The sequence below is a fragment of the Neurospora tetraspora genome (assembly GCF_033439725.1).
Source record: "Neurospora tetraspora strain CBS 560.94 chromosome Unknown B0H65scaffold_3, whole genome shotgun sequence".
Classification (NCBI taxonomy): Eukaryota; Fungi; Ascomycota; class Sordariomycetes; order Sordariales; family Sordariaceae; genus Neurospora; species Neurospora tetraspora.
In genome coordinates, this window is record NW_026944385.1 from 4,741,136 (window position 1) to 4,763,259 (window position 22,124).

Below are 22,124 nucleotides of genomic sequence, written 5' to 3' on the forward strand. Positions count from 1 at the left end.
ACAAAAGCTCCCTTGAGGACGTAAACATTCAGGGACGACAAAGTGGGATACGGGTATGAGGAAAGAAAAATTTGGAGACACAGAAGGAGACGAGGGTGAAGAACATACCTCTAGAGCAGGAATGACGGTTTCTTTTGTTCAGCTTCATTTGTTCATGTACACGTACCACTGCTTGATTTTTACTCATGTGGGCGAGATGTCTGCATTGCGCAACAATTCTCGAACGCCCATTACATCCGAGGTTCGACAGGGACTTGGACCGATAGTGACAGGGACATTTGATGCCAAATCTTGTATTACACCTTTGGGTGTCAGTTCTCATCGTGTCGCTCTTCATCCATGGAAGTTTTCGTCAGGTAGAGGAAGACTCACGTGTCCATCACCCACCCATCCCTCACCGGCGATTCTTCTGACTCCCGGTCTTTCTTCTCGAACCAACAGTTCATGAAATTCACTTGCTTGGTCCTTCCTCCTCCAACAACTCCTCAGCTGCAGTGCGGATTGTGTCTCCGGTTGGTGAATCCTTCTTCGCTTCCTCTTGGCTCGCAACATTTCTACCCTTTCCCGCGCAACTTCATAGGGTAGAGAGAGGTGTGACATCGATTAAAGAAAGTATGTGTTGTTTGTCAAGGTTTCGTGTCACAGTGACACAGACTGACAGACAAAGCATGCGAGTTAATATCCCCAACCAAACCGCTGGAACGGAACTTTTAACCTCATTGCTACGATCTTTTGGAGTTCATACCTTATACTGCCGTCTGTCGTGACTGTGATGGGTGGGTTCATATGTGTGTACTACACTGAGGTTTGGGTTGTGTAGTATCCGTTCATTGTCCAATACATGGTGGCCTGGCATGTAGGCAGCATGAGGTGGTTTGGAACGATAAACTGGACGACGACCAACATGATCTAGTGGATGGATTAGAGGAGATGGGGTCCAAAACAGACCCGATGTGTTTGGATGATTCGTACGAAGGCGAGAGATAGGTAGAGTAGGTATTCACCCAGGCGAACATGGTGAGTTTGTTGTGATATAATGCCAAGGGCCAAGACCCTTTCGGTTTCTTTTCCAACATGGGGCAAGCCGCAAGACAGCGAAAGCGGTTTTGTTGGTCTCGATTCGCAAATATGTGGTGAAATGGGATCATCATGACTGTGAAGCTGTGAAGTGACCATGTGCAGTGACAGCTGACTGGTGATAAACTCGCACCACGGCTACTTGACCATGTTCATGTAAGTCGACAGCTGGGTTAGGTAGCGTACACACACACCTCTAGAGAACTCCGACCTCTATGGGACTATGGGAGATCCAGCCCGGGGTTGTTGGGCTTGCCAGGTCGAACTTAGTGCTTTCTGTCGTGCAACATAATCTCAACCCGCAGTCCCATCCAATCAGTTAGCACTTCAACTTTGTCCGGCCATTGATCATTGCAAGGTCTTCAGGTCGAGCTACAGCATGCTTAATTCGCGACTTGCAGCCGGTCCTCAAATCCTGGGTTCGAGCTAAGGACTTGCTCGGCTGGATCAGCAGAACCGGACTGGGGCGGGCGGGCATGCAATAGCATTGTTGCAAATGAAACCCATATTATCCGTTGGTTAGGTTGCCCATCCATCTTCCCAGGTGAGGAAGGAAGCATAAAAAAGGATGGGAAGTTAATCACCGTTGGAGCGGTTGAGCCTCTTGGCGGAGTGAACCACCAGTCATCACTCATCAGCTCTCACAGCTTTTCCCCCATCTTTCCCTTCGGTCCCGGAGAAAGGGCACAAAGCCAAGCCAAAGACCATCAACATCGGTCCCGGCAGTCCAGTTCAGTCCAGTCTGAAGTTGGTAAACAAAACGCGGAGAAACGAGATGTTAAAAAAGATGGGGGTGGGGATGATTTGGGGAGCATGCACTAGTGGCGGTTAAGATGCCGAAGTACGGCGTGGTTGGCGTGGTAGTATTGTGTAGTAGCAGAACGGCCAAAATTGTCTGACTGGATAGACGTAACGGGGAATTCGGGATAGTGTCGAGACTTGGCAGTCATATAAGCCAGTCGATTCCCATTTCACTTACCAAGGTCATTGCAATGTGTGCCTGTCAGACTGTCAGCTCACTTTCCCGCAAGAGCAAAGACAAACCAGATAAGCTTTTCTGCGTGGAACCGCAATCCGATCGACTCTGGAAGCAATACGTCCAGGACCGAGACATTTCTTGTCAAAGATCCAGATCGGTTGAGTTCTTCTGGACTGGTGGCCCGCCGTCTCACCGCGTTTTGCTGATCCTTCCTTCTGCTCTTTCTTGCCACATGAATTTTTGCTCGAACCCCGAAAGATGTTAGGTAGATGCTGACAGGTTAAAAATGGGATTCCCAATCTTTGGGCTTGGCTCCCCGGACTCCCCTCCTTGGCCCTCGCCAGTTTCATGTCAGCATTGGCTCGCATCTTTCAACATGTGGGAGCATGTCCGATCGGGTTCGAAAAGAAGGGTGGTGATCAACAATCCAGAAGGACGCTAACGGATCAAATAGCCTCGATCCCGGCTTGGTATGTGGTATTTGAAGACTGGGAAGCCCACCCACCTTTCCCTGCCGTCACCCAATCCGCTGGCTCGGCCGCCAGCCTTCTTAGTTTCCTACCCCAGACCTCCATGAGATGCCAAGCGTTCGGTACAGGACGCTACCCCAGAACGGCGGCCCATTTTAAATCATGGGGTCCCCACAAACCTTTAACAAACGACACGGGACGGAAGAGGTTAGAGTAAGGTTGGGGAAGACTTGGTGTGTGGGGGAACAACCATCATGACTGGAGGATTTTGGCCGTTCTTCCTCGTCGCCAACTTGAGTGCGGTTCCGACTTGTCCAGAAAGAGGTTGCTGGCATCGTCACATTGAGCCTGATCCAGAATGCAGCATGCCGCTTTCTTTGTCCTCCCCGCACGAGGCGCGCCCCCAAGGATACGGTGATCCATGGACCGTGATACATCCTCCCAAGGATGGGGTAATGGGGTAATCCTCCGGACGGTTCGATATTGCAGGGTTCGCGGAGTCGCAACCTATCACCTGGTGCTCTATAGCTGGACCACAGTATTGAATCCAGCAAGCCGGTTCATGGTTCGATGCAATTTATAGACGTGCCTATTCCCGCGAGCTTGCCATCCAGCTGGACTCCCCTTTACTTCTTGCTTTCCCAACCATCCGCCAACCTTTGGCAACGCACACCAAACCTCCTCCTTTCCTGCCAGCAGTAGCAGAAGAACCGACATCGACAGACATAATCTCAAGATGGGTGGTGCAGGTGGTGACTTTGGGGGTTCCGACCCCGTCATCTCTCGCCTCGCGAAAGAGGACCCGATCCCATGGTACAAGAAGCCCAACCTTCGATTCCTCTACTTCATGCTTTTCCCGACATGTATGGGCATCGAGTTGACGTCGGGATTCGATTCCCAGATGATCAACGCCCTCCAGATTTTGAATTCGTGGATCAAGTGTAAGATTGCCTGGACTTCATCTTTTACCTTCGTTCTGCCTGTCAGCCCGGTCGATGGACGGAGAGATGTGGTATTGGTGGCTAACCACAGTTTATTCGCAGATTTCGACGATCCGCAGGGAGCTCTCAAAGGCATCATCAGCGCAGCATACTCTCTTGGTGCCATTCTGTCTCTTCCCCTGGTCCCCATCATCAACGATAGGTTTGGTCGAAGATGGTCCATCGCTCTCGGTTCAATCACCATGATCGTGGGCGCCCTCATTCAGGGTTTCTCCCAACATGGTAAGCACCTACCTACTCCTAGGTACCGACCAGACTCTGAATCCCGCTGACACCGCCGTCAACAGTCGGCATGTACATCGTCGCCCGTATGATCCTCGGCTTCGGCATCCCCACTTGCATCGTCTCCGGCTCCTCTCTTATCGGCGAACTTGCCTACCCGAAAGAGCGTCCTGTCTTGACCTCGCTCTTCAACGTGTCATATTTCGTCGGTCAGATTGTTGCTGCCGCCATTGTCTTCGGAACCAACAACATCGCGAGCAATTGGGGCTGGAGAATCCCCTCGCTTCTCCAGGTTTGCCCTTCGCTGCTTCAGCTTGCCTTCGTCTTGTACGTGTCATTGGTCTTGTTGAAACTTCCGATCGTGTTGGTGAAAGAACAAATTCGCTGACATGAAAACCCCGTTACGCAGTTTCATCCCGGAGAGTCCCCGCTGGCTGATCACCAAGGACCGCTCTCAAGAAGCCCATGACATTCTGAAGAAGTACCATGGAGAGATGGAGCGCGGTGAGGAATTTGTTGCCGCTGAATTTGCTCAGATGCAAGCCGTCATTCGTCTGGAATATGAAACCGTGTCCAAGAGCTCGTGGACGGATCTCTTCAGAACCTCGGGTATGCGCAAGCGTCTTCTCATCTCGTCGATGCTCGGTCTCTTCACCCAGTGGTCCGGAAACACCCTCATCTCATACTTCCTCGGCGATCTCCTCAAGATGATCGGCTACACGGAGTCGACCTTCATCCAAAAGATCAACGTTTCCATCGCCTGCTGGAGTTTGATTTGCGGTGTGACCGTCTCGCTCCTTGTCACTCGTATTAGACGTCGTGTCATGTACATGGCCTGCACCATCAGCTTGCTGCTGTGCTATATTGCGTGGACCATCTCCATGGAGCGCGCCATGACAGGCAAAAAGATCGGAAAACCCAACAACGGGGCTAACATCGCCACCCTCTTCTTCATCTACATGTACTCGCCTTGCTATAACATGGGTTATAACGCCCTGACCTACAGTAAGTTAAACTCCGGCTTCCTCTTTCGGAGGTCCATATCACTAACACGAAGCAGCCTACATGGTGGAAGTCTGGCCCTATGCCGAGCGCTCTCGTGGTATTGCCGTCTTCCAGCTCTTTGGTCGTCTGGCCGGCTTCTTCACCACCTTCGTCAACCCCATCGGTCTCAAGAACGTTGGCTGGAAGTACCTCATCTCGTACTGCGTCTGGCTCGCATTTGAGGTCTGCTTCGTGTACTTCATGTTCCCTGAGACGATGGGTCGGACGCTCGAAGAGCTTACATTCATGTTCGAGGGCGAGGACCTTCAGAGGCAAGCCAATGCCGCTGCCGAGAAGGTGGTCAACCACGCTGAGCATGACACTACTGGACTTGGCAGGCGTAGCACCAGCGAAAACAAGTTGGGCGGCTCATCTGAGGTCAAGGAGCATGTTCCTTGATTGGGTTTTTGATGGTGGATGTGGAGTTCTGCGTCGGCCTGGGAATGGTTCTTGGGCTTTGAACCTTCGTGGAGTGTTGGGTATCTGTACAGGTAGTAGGACAGGTACAATGTCATACGCCGGCATAGGACTAAAGGAATTTCTGCTTATGATGTCTTGGATGCGATTTTGATCTTCGAAGAAATGAAGATAAATTTCGAACCGCCTGTCTGGGCTGTGAAACCGGAACCTTAGGTTTCTTCGTGATGGTTCTTTGTTTCCCAGTATCCGTCCTTCTAAGCGACCGATGAACCATCGCTTGTACTGGTGGAACTGCGAGATTTGTTGCAGACTTGTGGTCTGTTGACGATGCAGCGACTTGACGAGGGGCCGTACGCTAGTAGGGTAAAGCAAGCAAAATGTAGAGGTATCGTGCGGGCATCCCCATATAGTGAGGATACTCCCAAGGCTTCTGTTGCTGGAGCCTCACAAGGTACGCATTAGAAAAAAATGCAGCAACCGGACGTAGAAACCGAGCGGGTGTGTGCTTGAGAAGGAAGAGTGACGGGAGAAAACCGCGGACGTCGGACGCTGAAGCAACTGCAGACTACTGTCGTCACTCGTCAGTCTCCGCCATTCCGCAAAACCCTTTACCAGATGGCGAGGTTGTTGATACCACCTACCCATTTGACCTTAGTAAGCGAAGGCGACGCCATCGACGCCCCTCCCAGGCACCCAATGTGGGAAGGCCGCGATTGGATTGCCGCGAAGGGGTCTTACTCACGTCCTTGCGGGTGAGAGTTGAAGGATCGGAAAACTTCCCCGCTCGCGTCAAGCTCTGAAAAAGTATAAGACTCCCATGAGCCGACCGTCAATTCCTGGAGAAGCTTCTTGATCATCCAACCTCACTTCCTCATTTCGATACCGACCCGCCCGGAAACTGCCCTCTCCTCTTGAAAGCAACATGGGTATCCGACATATGCTCATCGCCGCGCTCGCGGCCGTGACGCCCGTCATCGTCCAGGGAACTCAGATCTTCAGCAACCACGGCACCCTCAGCGGCTGGGATGGCCAACAGACCGAAAACAAGGGCAAGATCTCCGAAGTGACCAACGTGGTCTATGAGGGAAGCACGGCCCTCAAGTTCGAGCAGACATACGACTCTTCGTACTCTGGCCGCTACCACGCTGAAGTGCGGACTCTCAACGGGTACGCCCGGGGCGAGACACGCTTCTACGGCTTCATGTTCCGTCTACAGGGCGACTGGCAGTCGAGCCCCGCGCAGTCCTATAACCTTGCCCAATTCATCGGCAACTTTGGCTCCAGCAGCTGCGATGAGTGGTCGCCCACCACCATGGTCTGGGTCAATGGAAACCGCCTCATGACCAGAGTCAAGAGTGGCACACTCTGCTCTCCCTCAACCACTCCTTTCGACACCGGCATCAATGTCACCGGCGGCGCCTGGCACAAAATTGTGATGCAGGTCAAGTGGAGCAGCGACAGCACCGGCTATTTCAAGCTCTGGTATGATGGAACCAAGGTCGTCGAGCAGCACGACATTAAGACGACTCTCGACACCGACGTGAGGTTCCAGTTCCGTGTCGGTCTCTACGCCAATGCTTGGTACGATTCCGGCTATTCTGGCTCTCAGCCCTTCCGTCAGGTTTGGTTTGATGAGATTGCCATTGGCGACACTTTTGCGGATGCGGATCCCGACCAGTGGTAAACGGCTTGTGGTTGATAGTGGAGTACCGGGCGTTCGGATGACGACCAGGGGTAGCACACGGGCGGTCAGGTTCGGGCGTTGCGGCTGCGATGCAATAATCGCCCATGTCTCGGAGTAGTGTGTCAAAACCATGTCGCACATATTGTGTAGCTAGTGTAGCAAAGAACGAAAAGGAAAGCTTGAAGTCATTCCGAGAGTGCCGAGGTTGTATGCGGGGAAAGAGATTGCTGGGATGACCTCTCATTCGCCGCCTCGATGATCGACAAGCTGTCAAAGTCGTCCAAAGAACGCCCCTTTCATCGAAAACGGTAAAGCGCATGGCTAGACACATGGCCTGCCGGCAACCTCCTTTCTGTTCTTGCGGTGTCTAAGTGGGGTAAGAGTAACCTCCCTCAGGTATAAGACGTTGCTCTTCGGGAGACTGGACTTCAACTGTTGGATCTGAAGTTTTCCTCTGTTATTTTCGCTGGCACAGTGACAGAACGATACACATCATGACGACTATCGTGGAGAGGACATCTTCCGGCATCATCTATAAGACATCGCAGCAGCGAGACCTCCCACAGCTTGACCTGTTGTCTGTCCTCTTCGGTAATACACCCGCTTCGTGGGATGATGCTGGCCAAGACGCCGTGGTCAGCAATAGCCTTTGAACCTTACTGACGCCTTTGCAGACTCACCGGCATGCGGAGCGAAGGAAGATACTGTGATTCATGCCGACGCTGCTGATCCCAGCAAAGCGGTCACTAAAGCCCAGCTTCGGCACTTGGTCAAGCGTTTGGCTTATACTCTTCGTCAACGGTACGGCATTGGTCAAGACGGGCCGGAAAAGGATGTGGTGTTGTGTATTTCGTCGGGGCACTTCCTCTTGCCCTGTCTGTTCTATTCGACCATAGCGGCGGGCGGCATCTTCTCGTCATCAAGTCCGGCATCCACGGCTACCGAGTTCGCTGGGCAGATCAAGCAGATCGGGGCAAAGCTCATTATGTGCAATGAAGACACCAAGGAAATTGCTGCAGCCGCGGCCAAGCTGGCCAACCTCCCTGGCTTTCGAGTCCTTGTTCTGGGATCACAGCCGCACCTTGAACTCACTGACTTGGAGCGACCGAAACCCATTCCCATCTCGACCAAAACCCTGGAGTGGCAACGTATCACGGACACGACAGCCCTCGAGAACAGCATTGTCTGCATTCTCTTCTCGAGCGGAACCACTGGTTTACCCAAGATGTGTAGGCTCTCGCACACCAACATGGTAAGCGAGGCCTGTCTTGTGCTTGATCCGATCCGGGAGTATGAGAAGGCAAGGGGGCGGGATATCGCGAAGGACTACCGGACCATCGCCCACCTGCCGGCGGCACACATTGCAGGTGTCCAGGGCTATTTGGTCAACAGCTTCTATATGGGCGGGACCTTGTACTGGATGCCTCGCTTTGACTTTGTCAAGTTCCTCGAGTACAACAAGAAGTACAAGATCACGACCTTGGCCACGGTACCACCCATCTGGTTGGCTATTGCCAAAAGCCCTCTGGTTACAGATCAGCTGGACTCGCTTGAGTGGGCTGTGACGGGCGCAGCTCCCATGGGAAAGGAGCTCCAACTGGCAGCTCGGAAGAAGATCGGGAAGGGCAAGGCGCAACTGAGTCAAACGTGGGGTTTGAGCGAGACGACGGGGTCAATAACAGTAATGCCGCGTGGAATGGATGATGAAACGGGGAGTGTTTCGATGCTGGTGATGAACTGTCAGGCGCGGATTGTTGACGATGATGGTAAGGACGTGGAACCAGGGCAAGCGGGCGAGCTTTGGGTCAAGGGTCCGATTGTAACGAAGGGGTATTATAAGAACGATGCAGCCAACAAGGAAGCCTTTGTGGATGGTTGGTTCTGCTCTGGGGATATCGGGCTCTTTAAGGACGGCATGTTTTATATTGTCGACCGGAAGAAGGAACTCATCAAGTATAAGGCCATGCAAGTCGCACCGGCCGAGCTTGAGGCATTGTTGGTCAGTCATGCCAAGATTGCCGATGCGGCGGTGATTGGAGTGGAAAGAGAAGACACTGAAGTTCCTCGGTAAGTGTCTCGTCGTCAGCATCGGACATGATGCCGGATATCGGAAGCTAACAAGGCTGGAACAGGGCGTATGTCGTGGCTGGCGATGCGAATCTCAAGGCTGAGGAGGTCATGGACTGGGTTGCCAGCAAAGTGGCCAACCACAAGAAGCTTCGGGGAGGAGTGGTGTTTATCGATGCCATACCCAAAAGTCCGAGTGGAAAGATTTTGCGCAAGGAGTTGCGGGAGTTGGCAAAGAGGCAGGATAAGGGGAGCAAGCTGTGATGGGTGTTGCGAGTGCGAAGGGAGTATGGAGTTGGGTTTCATGGACCAGAACATGCTGGCCGTAGGACTGTAACGTGGACCCGAGTCATAATGGTTGATAGGGACCTGAAGGTCGAGATAATGAAAGCGAATTCGAACTTGGTGCCCTGACTAAAGGAGCAATGATGGAAGCGATATTGGAGCTTGGAACTTCCTGGCGATATCACGATCGGTATGTGCAGGTGGAGGAGTCATGGCGGATTACACTGCATCGCTGAAACGGCTAAACCTGAACTTCCATGTCTGTCAGCGAATGTTGTTCGAATATTGAATCGGATGGAAGAACTCAGCCGTGGAAACATTATCAGAGTGGTTGAAGGTGGTTATTCAGCATTAGGAATTGACGGTATGGAACGAATGGACCAAGTCTAGAGGTCAAGGTCAGGCAGGGCTTTGGAAATGGAAGATTGGCTGGACACAGAAATGGCGCAGCGTGAGGAGAAGCGGATGGAGGGAGAGGGAGCTGTCGTGGAGGACAAGACGTTGATGTCGAGCAGAGATTTTTTTGCAAAGTCACAAATGAGCATCAGGGAAGGAAACCTCCATAGTGTTTCGTTTGCATGTCGAAAATGGAAGGCACCATGTTGAAAACGATGGTCGCGACACAAATCAAACAAATCAATTGAACCAATCAGATTGCTTCGATTGCAGCGTTGTGCTATCCACTGCAATGACGGCATCGACAGGAACTGATGGAGTTCCTATGATATTACTAGTAATGATCGATATAGGTTCAACGTGGCTTGATTGTATATATATGTATAAAATTAGCTCTACAAATTTAAAGCTCTAGTATCTAGGTAAAAATCTCGTATATCCTAATCCAGATAGGCACGTATATGCCCAATAGATCCTCTGGCTTCTAATATACTCCCTTAGATTTAATATACAAACTACGCTAGATTTACCTAAAAATGCCTTAAAATGCCCTGAAATTCTTCTAAAACTAGCCAAAAATAATACTATTCCCAATTACTTCCTCGTTATAGTAACTTTCAAACTGTTACTCGTAAAAGTCTTACCCTATTTTATTTACTATTATATTTACCAATTCGTTGTCCGAATCTTCCTTTATAAAATCCTCTATACTTTTCGGACAGCCTATAGTGATATTTCCGCTATTAAATTCTCGCAATTAAATCTATAGCTGCTATAGCTCTACGAGCCCTAGTTACTCTATAGATTTTAAATATATTATGGGAAGGAGGCTTTTAGTAAAGTTATTTATAATTTACTTTTTAATTAGTATGTAAATTATATTTATTAATTTCCTTTCCTATATTTACCTTAATTAGTATTTATATATATTAATGTATTTAAATTTAGTTACTAGTTAAATTCTTCCCTTTATAATAAATCGTATTATTTATTTATCATTATAGCTTATAAACGTAGCTTTTTAATTTTCAAACCTTAGGGTAAATTTGTTAAAAAAATAGCGAATATAAATAGCCTCCTTAATTTTCTAATTAAAGGATAGTAATTCGGCCTCTTAAATAAGGTTGTAATTATATTCTATTTATTAGTTCGTTAATTAATTATAGCGCTTAGAAGTTTAAATATAAATGCTTATAAATCTTTTTAATTAAGAAAATTATTTATAAATAAAGAATTAATTATAATATACAAGTTTTAATAGTCTTTACAAACTTAATTAAAGGGCGTAATTTTAAATTTTAAGAAGGTAGAGTAATATTCGATTTATCATCGTATAATATATTAAGTTAAAATTTAAATTAAATCGAATAAGTTTAGAGACTGGGAAAGTTACGTTTAATTATAATATAATAACAATATAGAGAATCGAACCAATTTTAATTTAATATGCGTAAATTTTATACTGGGCTACCTTATTTGAATAAAGTAAGAATTCTTCCTTGGCTATGAATATAGAAGATAATTTCTTAATATATTTAGCCTTCTTTATAATCTTTTAAATATAGTTACACTATAATAATTAAATTAATCTCTTCTTTTAATTTCGAATAATTTCGATGTTTAAAAATTATTTTAATAGCTTTCTACTCGTTAATAAATACTTCCTCTCTATAGTAGCTACTACTTCCCTAATTATAGCGATTTCCTTATCTCTATATTTATAAGTAATAATGATATTGTTAACGTAGAAAAAAAGGAATATATTATTTTTAATTAGAATATTAAGCTCTATAGGGAGAGGGTTTATACCTATAGTTATAAGGGTCTTAGTAAATTCCTATTACTAAAGGAGGGAAAATCTCTATAGACTATATAGCGTACGTAGTAATTAAAATACCTAACCTTTCCTAATATATTTAGGGAGAGCCTTTATTAATATTACTTTATTAAATATAGTATTGATAAAAGCGTTCTTTATATTGTACTAAATTAAATCCAAGTTGATATAAATGGCTATAACTATTGAGATATAGAACGATTTAATTATTAAAATCGCTACGTACGTTTTACGTACGCCATCCTTAAATTACTAATTCCTACGTACAACCAAACGTACTTTATATTTAAAAAACCGGCCTTCTTAATTGAATTTATAAATATATATTTATATTAAACCGAATATTTCGTTATCTCCTACTTCTTCGATAGTAACTTATTTTTAAAACTTCTTATCCTTATGATTATTTAAGTATTCCTTTTTTATAATTTTAAAGAATTCTTTAAAGGAATAAGAATTAAAATTACTATAGTATTTTTAAAAAAAGTGGAAAATTAGTTCGATAAAGGGTTTTTAACGTACTTTTTATTCTATAATAATTAATAATATTCTTTATTATTTTTAATTTAGAATTATAGCCGGGAGTAATATTAATACCCTTTTCTTTTATTTATTCTAGGAAGGTTTAATTTACGATTTTATCTCCTTAAAGGCCTATAAATCGATTGCCCTTTATAAATAAAAATAATGCGGCCTAATAAAAATATTAATTTATAATTGGTTATAATTCTTTATTAGAGCGAGAAAAGTCGGTTATTAAAAATATAGTTAGATTATTAGGAAGCGTAAGGAAATAGCCTTCTTTTTTATCCTTCGAATTTAAAACTGTATTTTAAAAATCTGATAGCGATTGTACAGGTGGTAATAGTAAAGGCTTTAAAGACTTTTATGGTATTTCTAGACCTAATAGTATTTTTAATATTTATAGCATTTTCAAAAATCTAGATTACGATTATATTTCTAAAGACCTTAATTCTTGTTCTTCCCTTAATATATTTTCGGCTTTAGTAAAAAAGTTTTAAATAATGGGGCTAAGAATTCCGTTATTTATAGTAAGTATAGCTTCGATTTATAGGATCTTTATTAACATAATATTTATTTAATAAAAGTCTTTTCATTATATAGCTAATTCTTTACGGGAAATATTAAGGGTATTATAAATTTTTTTAATATTATTGAAGCGCCCATGCCCTCACAAGATTCGATGTCCGGGGCCCAAAAGTGTCATGGTTCTCCACACCAGAGGTCGTAGGTCCATAGGCCCCACATCGAAGCGCGAAAGGCGCGGCGATTCTGTCTATTACAGGTCAGAATGCAAAAAAAATACCCGTCTTGGCAGACCCAAAAGGGAAATTCCAGTGCCAAGCAGGACACGGCTTCAATAGTAGCTCGAAAAAGCCACGAAATATCTTGCAACCGATACCGCTCTCTAACCATTGAGTGAATCAAAATGCAACAAGGTGCAAAATGTTCGCCTCTTTTCTCTGATCATTTTGATACCTTTGGCTTTTGGTGCAGTCCAATGGTCGTTGAGATATGGGGCTTTTTAGTAGTTTTGGTCATCCATTCCCGAATGCGACCGTCGTTCTAAATGACGAAGTTCCCAAAAATGACCAAGCCTCCAAAATGACCAAGTCCCTAAAATAACCCCGTCCCCAAAATGACTAAGTCCGCCAAATGCGTAAGTTTGAGAGCAATGAGATATTGAGAGTATTGGAGGCATTGAGAGCATTGGAAGCATTGAGAGTATTGGAAGCATCGAGAGCATTGGGAGATATTAAGAGCATAAGAGGCATTGAGAGCAATAGGACGGAGACATTGAGAGCAATGAGCTTCCGTGAGGCCGGGAGTGGTGGCCGGGAAAAGTGGTTCCGTTACCGGAGATGTGGATTCGTGGGCGCTTCACTATCTCACATGGGATTTGGCTCCGTCCAGGGAAAGACTATTTTTACTAGGGAAGACCTTATTTTTATCAAATATAATATTTCGTATAATAATAATAGAATTAATATAGATATTCTAAATGCTATAAATATTCGTTAATTAGTATTTAATTAAATAACTGACCTAAGTACAGTCTTTAAATTTTATTAATTTATTTTATTCTTTTATACTTTCTATTATAAGAATAAAGGCTTTATAATTATATATTTTAAAATATATGATAATAGGGAAGGGGTCGAATAGAAGAACGATACTATTTTTAAATTAGTAGTACGTTTCGAATCGGTTTTAAGGAAATTTTTAATAATATTCCGCTTTAGGAATTAAATTCTATAAATATATAATTATTTTAGTAATTTCTATTTATAGTTCGTAAGGAAAATTTGCACTTAATTGTATTATTGTACCCTTAATTTTAACTATACTCCCTAAACGCTCTACGCCGCCATTTTAAATTTATATATAAGGCGCTAAGGGTTTAATACTAATTTTCTTAATAGTAAATTAAATAATAATCTTTTTATTACTAATTATTTCGTTGTTATATTCAATTACCCGAAGTATAATCTAGTATTAAATTTATAACTTTATATAAAAGGTTTCTAAATACGTAATAATAGATTCGGCTTTTCTATTACTTAAATAATATATTTAGACTAATTTAAATTACTAATTTACGATTATTATTAAACTTAAATATCTTTAACCCCCTAATTTCATTTCCTTATAAAAAAAGAAATCGATGGCTAATTATAACCTAGGGCCCTCTAAGTAATTACGAATTTCTCTATATACCTAGCGCTTTAATTTAGCCCTAATATATAATTCGTAATATATTATATCCAGTCCTTTAAATTGTACGTTATATTCTTACTTTGTTAATTTAATTGAAAATTTCGGGTTCTACGTAGTTAAATCGAAAATACTAACGAAGGGGCTTACCTTCTTAGGGCTTCTATTTAATATAACTAGTATTCGGGGAGGCCAGCAAATTGTCCTCGCCCCTTCCCTGAGGGTATAAGGCTGGATCCAGGGTTGTAGCCCATGTAGAGCTAGATTCTAAGATAGACTATAGCTGGAAGGTAAATAAAGAAACCTTTACCCTTAAATAAAAACCCAAAGGAGGGTACAAATGGAGGGTACAAATAGAAGTGTAAATAAAAGTGTAAATAGAGGTGCAAATAGAGGCTAGTGTTTGGGGCGGCAGGAAACTTGCTGCGGCCCTTCCCAGAGCGAACGCCAAAGGGAGAAGAATTTGCTGGCGTGGATGTACGTTAATAGAACGTAAGTTAAGAGGTTAGTGCTAACAATTTTTTACGTAGGAATCCGGTGCCGAAAAGTCCGTGCGATAATAATTAGATAGTACGTGCGGATTTTTATATGGGGACCGGCCGCGAATAGCACTAACACCCTACCCGGATTTTTTAGCGTCCAGTGAGCTGTAAGGATAGAGAGATTTATATATTGTATAGTAAAAGGAAATTTGTTAACATTATTTTATAGAAGGATATATTCTAAAATGAATTACTTATATTTAGAGAATATATAATAAGTAAGGCAGTCCGTAAAGTGGGAGTATAAATAATTATTTTTATAGTCCTAGTAGATTTATTTATCTTCGAATTATTTTAAGGAGATAAGGTTATAAGCTATATCCGGTATTAAAATAACGTTAGGAAATTAGAGCTTTCTATTTCTATTATCGTCTTAAATTATAATTATAATAATATTATACCCCTCTATAGGAATCCGCTTATTTCCCGCCTATATATAATTATTAGTATTTAAAGGGGTAAAATTTTCGACCCGGCTAACCTTATTAAAAAATATATATTATTATACTTAAATCGAAGATTATAAAGTCTTTTGATAGGTATATAGCGCTATATTTCGCTATAAGTATTAAAAAATTACTTTTATTTACCCGGCGACTATAAAATTAATTATTTTAATCTTTATTGTCCTACTACGTTTGTAAACGGTTAACATCTTCTTTAAATATTTTATCCTTTTTTAAATTAGCGTACGCGCGTTTTTTAATAGTAAGATTTTCGATTTAGCTTTTATAGGCCAATTATAACCTAATATAATAATATTTATTTAAATTATAGTCCGACTACTTATAGAATTTGTATAGAGATCGTTATAGTCGTTTATTTACTAGTAAGGACGAAGATAAAATACGTTTATTCTTATTAATATTCTTCTTAAATTTACTATTCTTACTTATAGTTTTTCTCTGTCCTTCTACCTCCGGGCTAAGGTTTTATTCGTCGCTAGAAGCGTTCTCTTTAACGGGTTTATTATTTAATATAACTACGAATATAATATTCTTAAGTAAAGGGGTACAACCCTTTCCCTAAATAGTATTCGCTATTATTATTTTACGAAAATCTTTAATTATAATACAGAAAGAAATTTTGAAATTAAAATTTCTTTCGATCTCTTTATTATATTAGAATTAATAATTATTTTCTTAAGCAATATAAGGATTCGACCTTATAACTATGTAGAATTCTAGGAATTATAAATCTAGTTTATTTATTCTAATAATTCTTTTAATAACATAAAAGGCTATAGTTGCTTCCTAATAAAAAATCTAATTATACTAATTATAATTAGTTTTGCTAAGGGGCTTAAGAATATTAATAAATTTAACCCGGGCAAGCTTCTTTACCTTATAGTCGTTAAAAGTAGTAAATTTACTAAGATTATCGTATTATTTCTATAAATTAATATATTTAATAAAATTAATTTCCTAGTAATTATTTTTAATAATTTTAAATATTTGATAATTTAATATAATCTTCTTAATACTTAAGTTAAAGAAGGTTTTAACTTCTATATATTAATTTCATTTCTTAATTATATAATTATAATAATCGTACTTATAATAGAAATTGTAAAGCTTAGTAGCAATAAATAGAGTAATTTCCCTATCCTTCTTAATTTCCCTAGTTTCTCTAGTAGGAACTTCCCCCTAGTAGTTAGCGATATTGGGTTTTGCTAGTTGAGTTGGCTAGAAAACGCGGTTAATTAGGTCGATATATTTCTAGAAACTTAAGTCTTAGGCTATAAAAATAAAGGCATCTTCCTAGGCTAGCTAGTCCCTAAGGCCATTAAGGGTAATACTATTAATTTTAGTCGTAGATATTATTAGCAATCGTTTAGTCAATTATCATTGTTAGCGATAGTTTTAACGGTCGAATTAATAAGACTCTTAATTGTAATATTATTAGTAATAATCGATATAGGTTCAACGTAGCTTAATTATATGTATGTGTGTAAGATTGGCTCTGTAGACTTGAAGCTCTGGCATCTGGGTAAAAATCCCGCATATCCCAGTCCAGCTGGGCACGTGCACGCCCAGTGGATCCCCTGGCCTCTGACAGTTCCCCGCAGACGGGAGCTACAGCGCTAGGAGCGGGAGCTATATCTAGCGTCTAACAATCGGTACATTAAACAGGCCTTTCCCTGAGATACAGAACAACTCCAATCTTGTCCAGGTATCAGCTCAAAAGCTAACGAAGTCTTGAATAAAATGAATCCCAGCATGTTAATAGTAATTCATACTCTCACCTCGGAGTAATCCACAATCTGCACATCTGGCCGTGAATTGTGAATGGCCATCAAGGTGCATCTCCAAGTACCTCCAGTTAGTCCAAAAACAAGACACCCGTCCTTCATCCCACATCTGAGCTCGCTTCAAGCTCAATGTCGCGCTGAAGAGGTTCACTTGTCACCGAGGGCATGACGTGATGTTCATGGCACACAGCAACCGCGGACAACCAATCACGGCTCCTTGATTACAGTCTTTCGTTGATCCGATCCCATCTCTCGTCGTATCGGACAGTCCATCTGAACCCTCTTCTTCACCTTTAACCCTCTCCCGCTCTTCAGTCTTCCCCATATCAGGTCTTTGCGTTGGACTGCAGCCATCGGATGACATGATCGCACTGCCGCGTCTCTCCCGACCCCTCTCTCGACCCCTCTCGGCCTGCCAGCGACAACTTCTCTCGACCCGATCCTCTCTTTTGCGCACTCCGACGACAACACAACCAGAAACCCTCCGTCTCTTCTCTTCGACACCACATACCGCAATGGCGCAGGAATACAAGCTCAAGGGCATCACCTCTCTCGACCTCCAACCCGGCGAGAAGCACGAGGTCGAGGTTGAGGGTCTGGATGCAAAGGTCCTCCTCCTCAACGCCGCCGGCAAGACACAGGCCATCGGCCCACGATGCACTCACTACGGGTATGTAACCTGCGGCATGTACGACTTGGCGACTTGGAATCCAATTCACTAATGCTACTCTAGTGCCCCCTTGGCTAAGGGTGTTCTCGGCCACAACGGAAAGCTGACTTGTCCCTGGCACGGAGCCTGCTTCAACACCACAACCGGCGATATCGAAAACGCCCCCGCCCTCGACGCTCTTCCTGTCTTCAAGGCCACCGAACGCGACGGCGCTGTATACATCACCGGCGATGCCGAGATGATCAAGGCCGGCCATCGCAAGCCCAAGTTCAAGTGCAAGGTTGCCGGAGCTCCCATGGCCGACAAGGTTGTCGTTGTCGGTGGTGGCTCCGGTGCTTTGGCTGCCGTTGAAGGATTGCGCGAGCTGGGCTTCTCTGGGCCCGTCACCGTGATCACCAACGAGGGCTACTTGCCCATTGACCGCCCCAAGCTCAGCAAGACGCTCATGACCGACCTCAACAAGCTGCAATGGCGCGATGCCGAATGGTTCAAGAGCGGAGACGTCGACTTTGTCCAGGACGAGGTGGTCGGTGTCGACTTTGGCAGCAAAACGGTCAAGACCAAGTCGGGTCAACAATACCCCTACTCTAGACTGGTCCTTGCTACCGGCGGCACCCCCAAGCTTCTGCCTCTCCAGGGCTTCCAGGTCTTGGGCAACATCTTCACTCTGCGCAATGTCCGCGACGCCAAGAACATCAGCGAGGCTATTGGAGAGAAGGGCAAGAAAATTGTCATCATCGGTTCCTCCTTCATCGGCATGGAGCTCGCTGCTTGCACGTCCAACGGAAATGATGTGACCATTATCGGAATGGAGAAGGAACCCTTGGAGCGCGTGCTCGGGGAGCGCGTGGGCGCCATCGTCAAGAAGAACATTGAGTCCAAGGGTGTCAAGTTCTACATGTCGGCCGGCGTCGAAAAGGCCGAGCCATCAACAGCCGACCCCTCCAAGGTTGGCTCAGTTCATCTCAAGGACGGAACCAAGCTTGATGCCGATATCGTAATTCTCGGCGTTGGTGTCTCGCCAGCTACCGAGTATCTCAATGACAATAGCGTTGTCCGCCTTGAGGATGATGGTAGCTTGAAGGTTGACGAGAACTTTTCAGTCGTTGGGCTCAAAGATGTTTACGCCATTGGTGACATTGCCTCTTATCCCTACCATGGCCCCGGTGGTGACGGCAAGTACGTCCGTATTGAGCATTACAACGTTGCTCAGAACGCCGGTCGCACAGTGGCCAACCATATCGTGCACCCCAACCTTCAGCCCGAGTTCTTTACCCCAGTGTTCTGGAGTGCCCTTGGTGCACAGCTGCGTTACTGTGGAAACTCGTACCATGGATGGGACGACCTTGTCCTCCAGGGCGAGCCTGACCAGGGCAAGTGGGTGGCTTATTACACCAAGGGAGAGACGGTTGTGGCCATGGCAAGTATGGGTAAGGATCCCGCCATGGCTCAGTGCGCCCAGATGATGCAGCTTAACAAGATGCCGAGCAAGTCACAACTGAAGGATGGACTGGATGTCCTCAGCCTTGGACCTCCTCAGTAAGCCGATATTCCGTGGAGGATATTTCGAGGAGAAAGGAGGAGGCACCCAAATAATGACGGTTTATGTTGTGATGATCATTTACTACTTTCACTTAGCAGGCTACTCTAATACATAGTACGGTTCCATACATCCCATTCACATTTCGCTTTGATGAAGATGGAGGCATATCATCAACCATGGTCGTGCTCATGTAGCCCTAACCCTGAAACAATCCAGACCATGTCCAAAATTTGTCGCCGTCGATGTTTCAGCAAAATTTCTTCCAAATTGCCGCTGCCGTCAGCTGTTTTCACCCTACGCTAGCAGCACACCGACGCCGCACATCGATCATCAACACCTAGAAATATGCTGGACGTCGGCTGAAGTAGCATAGGCGTCTCTCGTATTGTTACTCATTTATCGGACAGAAGCGCCACTATTCATTTAAAGACAGCGGGAGACTGAATAGCTTAACCTGACAGCAGATCTGAGGACCAGCCATCGCTCTTCCTAACAACGGGCCGATCCCCCTAGTCGTGTTATATCCCTGCGTATAAGTCAAGACCCACTTATACTCCCAACGACCACCACCATCACTCATCACAATGCCCCTCTCAACATGTCAAACCGTCCTCACGACTTCGGTCTCACTACTCCTAAAGACATCCGCATCACTTCTCCTCCTCATAATCGTCATCATCCTCGCCATCTCAATCTACAGACTCTTCCTACACCCCCTAGCCGGTATTCCCGGTCCTCGTCTAGCCGCCCTCTCCAACATCTGGCACGCCTACCACGCCCGCAATGGCCGCATGTACCAGCTCGGCAAGACTCTGCACAAACGGTATGGACCCTTGGTGAGAGTTGGTCCTAATGAGCTCTGGTTTGATAGCAAGGAGGCGTTTAAGAGTATTTACAGTAGGCTCCCTTTTCCTTCCCATTGTTAGTGTACTAGATGCTAACGAGGTTAAAAGGTGCGGGAAGTGGGTTTGAGAAATCAGATTTTTACCGTACGTCCCGCCACTCCCCTCCCCCTCTTCCCCCTCCCCCTCTTCTCCTACCCTTCTCCCCGGCCAGAATTTGAAGTCTAACCCCAATCCACCACAGTCTCAACCGCTCTCACCAAACCCACCCTCACCCTCCACCCCTTCAAGTTCCCCCCCTCTCCCCAAGTCCACCTCCCCGACACCCTCGACCTCCTCTCCGAGCGCTTTATGTCTCGCTACCGCCTCCAACGCCGCCTCATCGGCCCGCTCTACCAAACCTCCTCCCTCCGCAAATTCGAACCCCAAATCGACGCCGTTTTGGGTCAAGCCATCGCCCAACTGCGCAGTCTCAAAGGACAAGAAGTCGATCTAAAGGAGTGGATGCACATCATCGCCGTCGAATGTTTGGGCGCTGTGGTGCTGGGTTGGTCGCCGGGGTATATTCGACAAAAAAATGATGGGGGGACGAGTGCGCAGGGGTATAGGGGGTGGAAGAGGAAGAGTTTGTTTGGACTTTTTCCGGGGGTTACGAAGATTGGTTTCTTGGAGGGGGGGGTGAGGGGGAAGATGGGAAAGGGGGTGGGGAGGTGGTTTTCCAACGCTTGGGGTGTTACTTTCAGCACGCCGAAGGGCTTCAAGCCGTTTTTTACGCCGGTTTATCAGAAGAGTTCGAAGCGGATCGCGGCTGCGCTTAAGGGGGAGGTGCTGGATCCGAGGGCGAAACCGTCGAAGTCGAAGAAGAACAAACCCGCCAAGCAGGCTGCAAGGCCGAATGATTTACTGGAAGATTTGATACAGCTGCATAAATCCAAGCCTAACCTCTTCACGGAGACCTACCTCCGCCGAATGGCGACGACGAACTTTGGTGCCGGACACGAGACGCTTTGTTCGGCTTTGACGGCTTGTATGGCGATGATCGGGACGCACGAGGCTGTTCAGGAGAGGGTGGCGGAGGAGGTTGGGAGTCATCTGAAGGAAAGTGGGAGTGGGACGGTTCCGTTTGATACTACGGCTAGACAACTGCCGTATACGTTAGCGGCGATTAAAGAGGCGCAGAGACTGCATCCGGTTATTGCTATGAGTCTTTCGAGGACCGTTCCAAGGGGGAAGGGTGGAGGGGTGGTGCTGGATGGACACTGGGTGCCGGAGGGGACGACGGTGGGGTGTAACCCCGTTTCTCTCCACCGAAATCAGGAAATCTTCGGTGTCGACGCTGATGTGTATAACCCGAGCCGGTGGCTATCCTCGTTGTCTGCCTCCAGCTCCTGCTCCATCTCCGGCTCATCGAATCCCAACTCCGAGTCCGACCCCGAGCCCGAGCCCGAACCCGAGTCTGAGTCCGGATCCACATCCACGTCCGCGACATGGACTGAAGAAAGCGAAAAGAAAAGACTAAGAGAAATGCTCCACCTAAACCTCACCTACGGCGGCGGCGCACGCACTTGCCCCGGCCGCCATCTAGCCGAACTGATTCTCTGGAAGGTGGTGCCGAGATTAGTGGCGGAGTTTCGGGTCGAGGTGACACATATGCCGGGTGAGGAGGACATGGAGAGGTATTTTATGAGTATGTTGACGGGTGTGAAGGTGAGGTTTTTGGAGAGGGAAGGTGGTGGTTCTTAGGGGAGTGAGGGATGGGGGCGAGGGGAGCGAGGAGTGGGGATAGAAGCGGGAGCAGAAGGTCGAAAAGGAAGGGGAGGGGTTGATGGAGATGCAAAAGGAGGAGGCAGTAGAGATGCAGCGAGTGAGGAGGGAGGAAAGTGATGATGGAAGGTGATAATTGTGGTGATGGCGATGGTGTTAGTAGGTTGGAAAGGTGATGGTGTTGGAGATGGAGATGGAGATGATGTTGGAGATGGAGATGGAGATGATGGAGGAATAGCGGTCGACCACGACAGGATTGGGGTGGTGCAGCGTTGATGACGATGACCACAAAGC

General features: G+C 45.5%; 5 protein-coding genes across 5 annotated transcripts; all 5 read left to right on the plus strand.

The window, feature by feature from the left end:
- Positions 1–3,262: 3,262 nt before the first annotated feature.
- On the plus strand, positions 3,263–5,192 carry B0H65DRAFT_424862 (general substrate transporter; the record flags this gene model as incomplete). The annotated part of the gene is made up of 5 exons (XM_062824535.1): positions 3,263–3,467; positions 3,570–3,749; positions 3,815–4,076; positions 4,159–4,754; positions 4,810–5,192. The coding sequence occupies 5 exons, from the start codon at positions 3,263–3,265 to the stop codon at positions 5,190–5,192; spliced, it is 1,626 nt and encodes a 541-aa protein (XP_062683606.1).
- A 943-nt stretch (positions 5,193–6,135) lies between these two features.
- On the plus strand, positions 6,136–6,897 carry B0H65DRAFT_422472 (polysaccharide lyase; the record flags this gene model as incomplete). The annotated part of the gene is made up of 1 exon (XM_062824404.1): positions 6,136–6,897. One exon carries the CDS (start codon positions 6,136–6,138, stop codon positions 6,895–6,897), a length of 762 nt encoding a protein of 253 aa, XP_062683607.1.
- Positions 6,898–7,144: 247 nt separating this feature from the next.
- On the plus strand, positions 7,145–9,335 carry B0H65DRAFT_177986 (uncharacterized protein). Its single transcript, XM_062821472.1, has 3 exons — positions 7,145–7,488; positions 7,572–8,964; positions 9,030–9,335. Exons 1-3 carry the CDS (start codon positions 7,392–7,394, stop codon positions 9,226–9,228), a joined length of 1,689 nt encoding a protein of 562 aa, XP_062683608.1. The 5' UTR covers positions 7,145–7,391; the 3' UTR covers positions 9,229–9,335.
- A 7,655-nt stretch (positions 9,336–16,990) lies between these two features.
- Positions 16,991–19,425, plus strand: B0H65DRAFT_463645 (uncharacterized protein). The gene is made up of 2 exons (XM_062826714.1): positions 16,991–17,681; positions 17,745–19,425. The coding sequence occupies exons 1-2, from the start codon at positions 17,374–17,376 to the stop codon at positions 19,222–19,224; spliced, it is 1,788 nt and encodes a 595-aa protein (XP_062683609.1). The 5' UTR covers positions 16,991–17,373; the 3' UTR covers positions 19,225–19,425.
- Positions 19,426–19,567: 142 nt separating this feature from the next.
- On the plus strand, positions 19,568–21,817 carry B0H65DRAFT_572510 (cytochrome P450). The gene is made up of 3 exons (XM_062830515.1): positions 19,568–20,121; positions 20,178–20,213; positions 20,311–21,817. The coding sequence occupies exons 1-3, from the start codon at positions 19,809–19,811 to the stop codon at positions 21,807–21,809; spliced, it is 1,848 nt and encodes a 615-aa protein (XP_062683610.1). The 5' UTR covers positions 19,568–19,808; the 3' UTR covers positions 21,810–21,817.
- Positions 21,818–22,124: the final 307 nt, after the last annotated feature.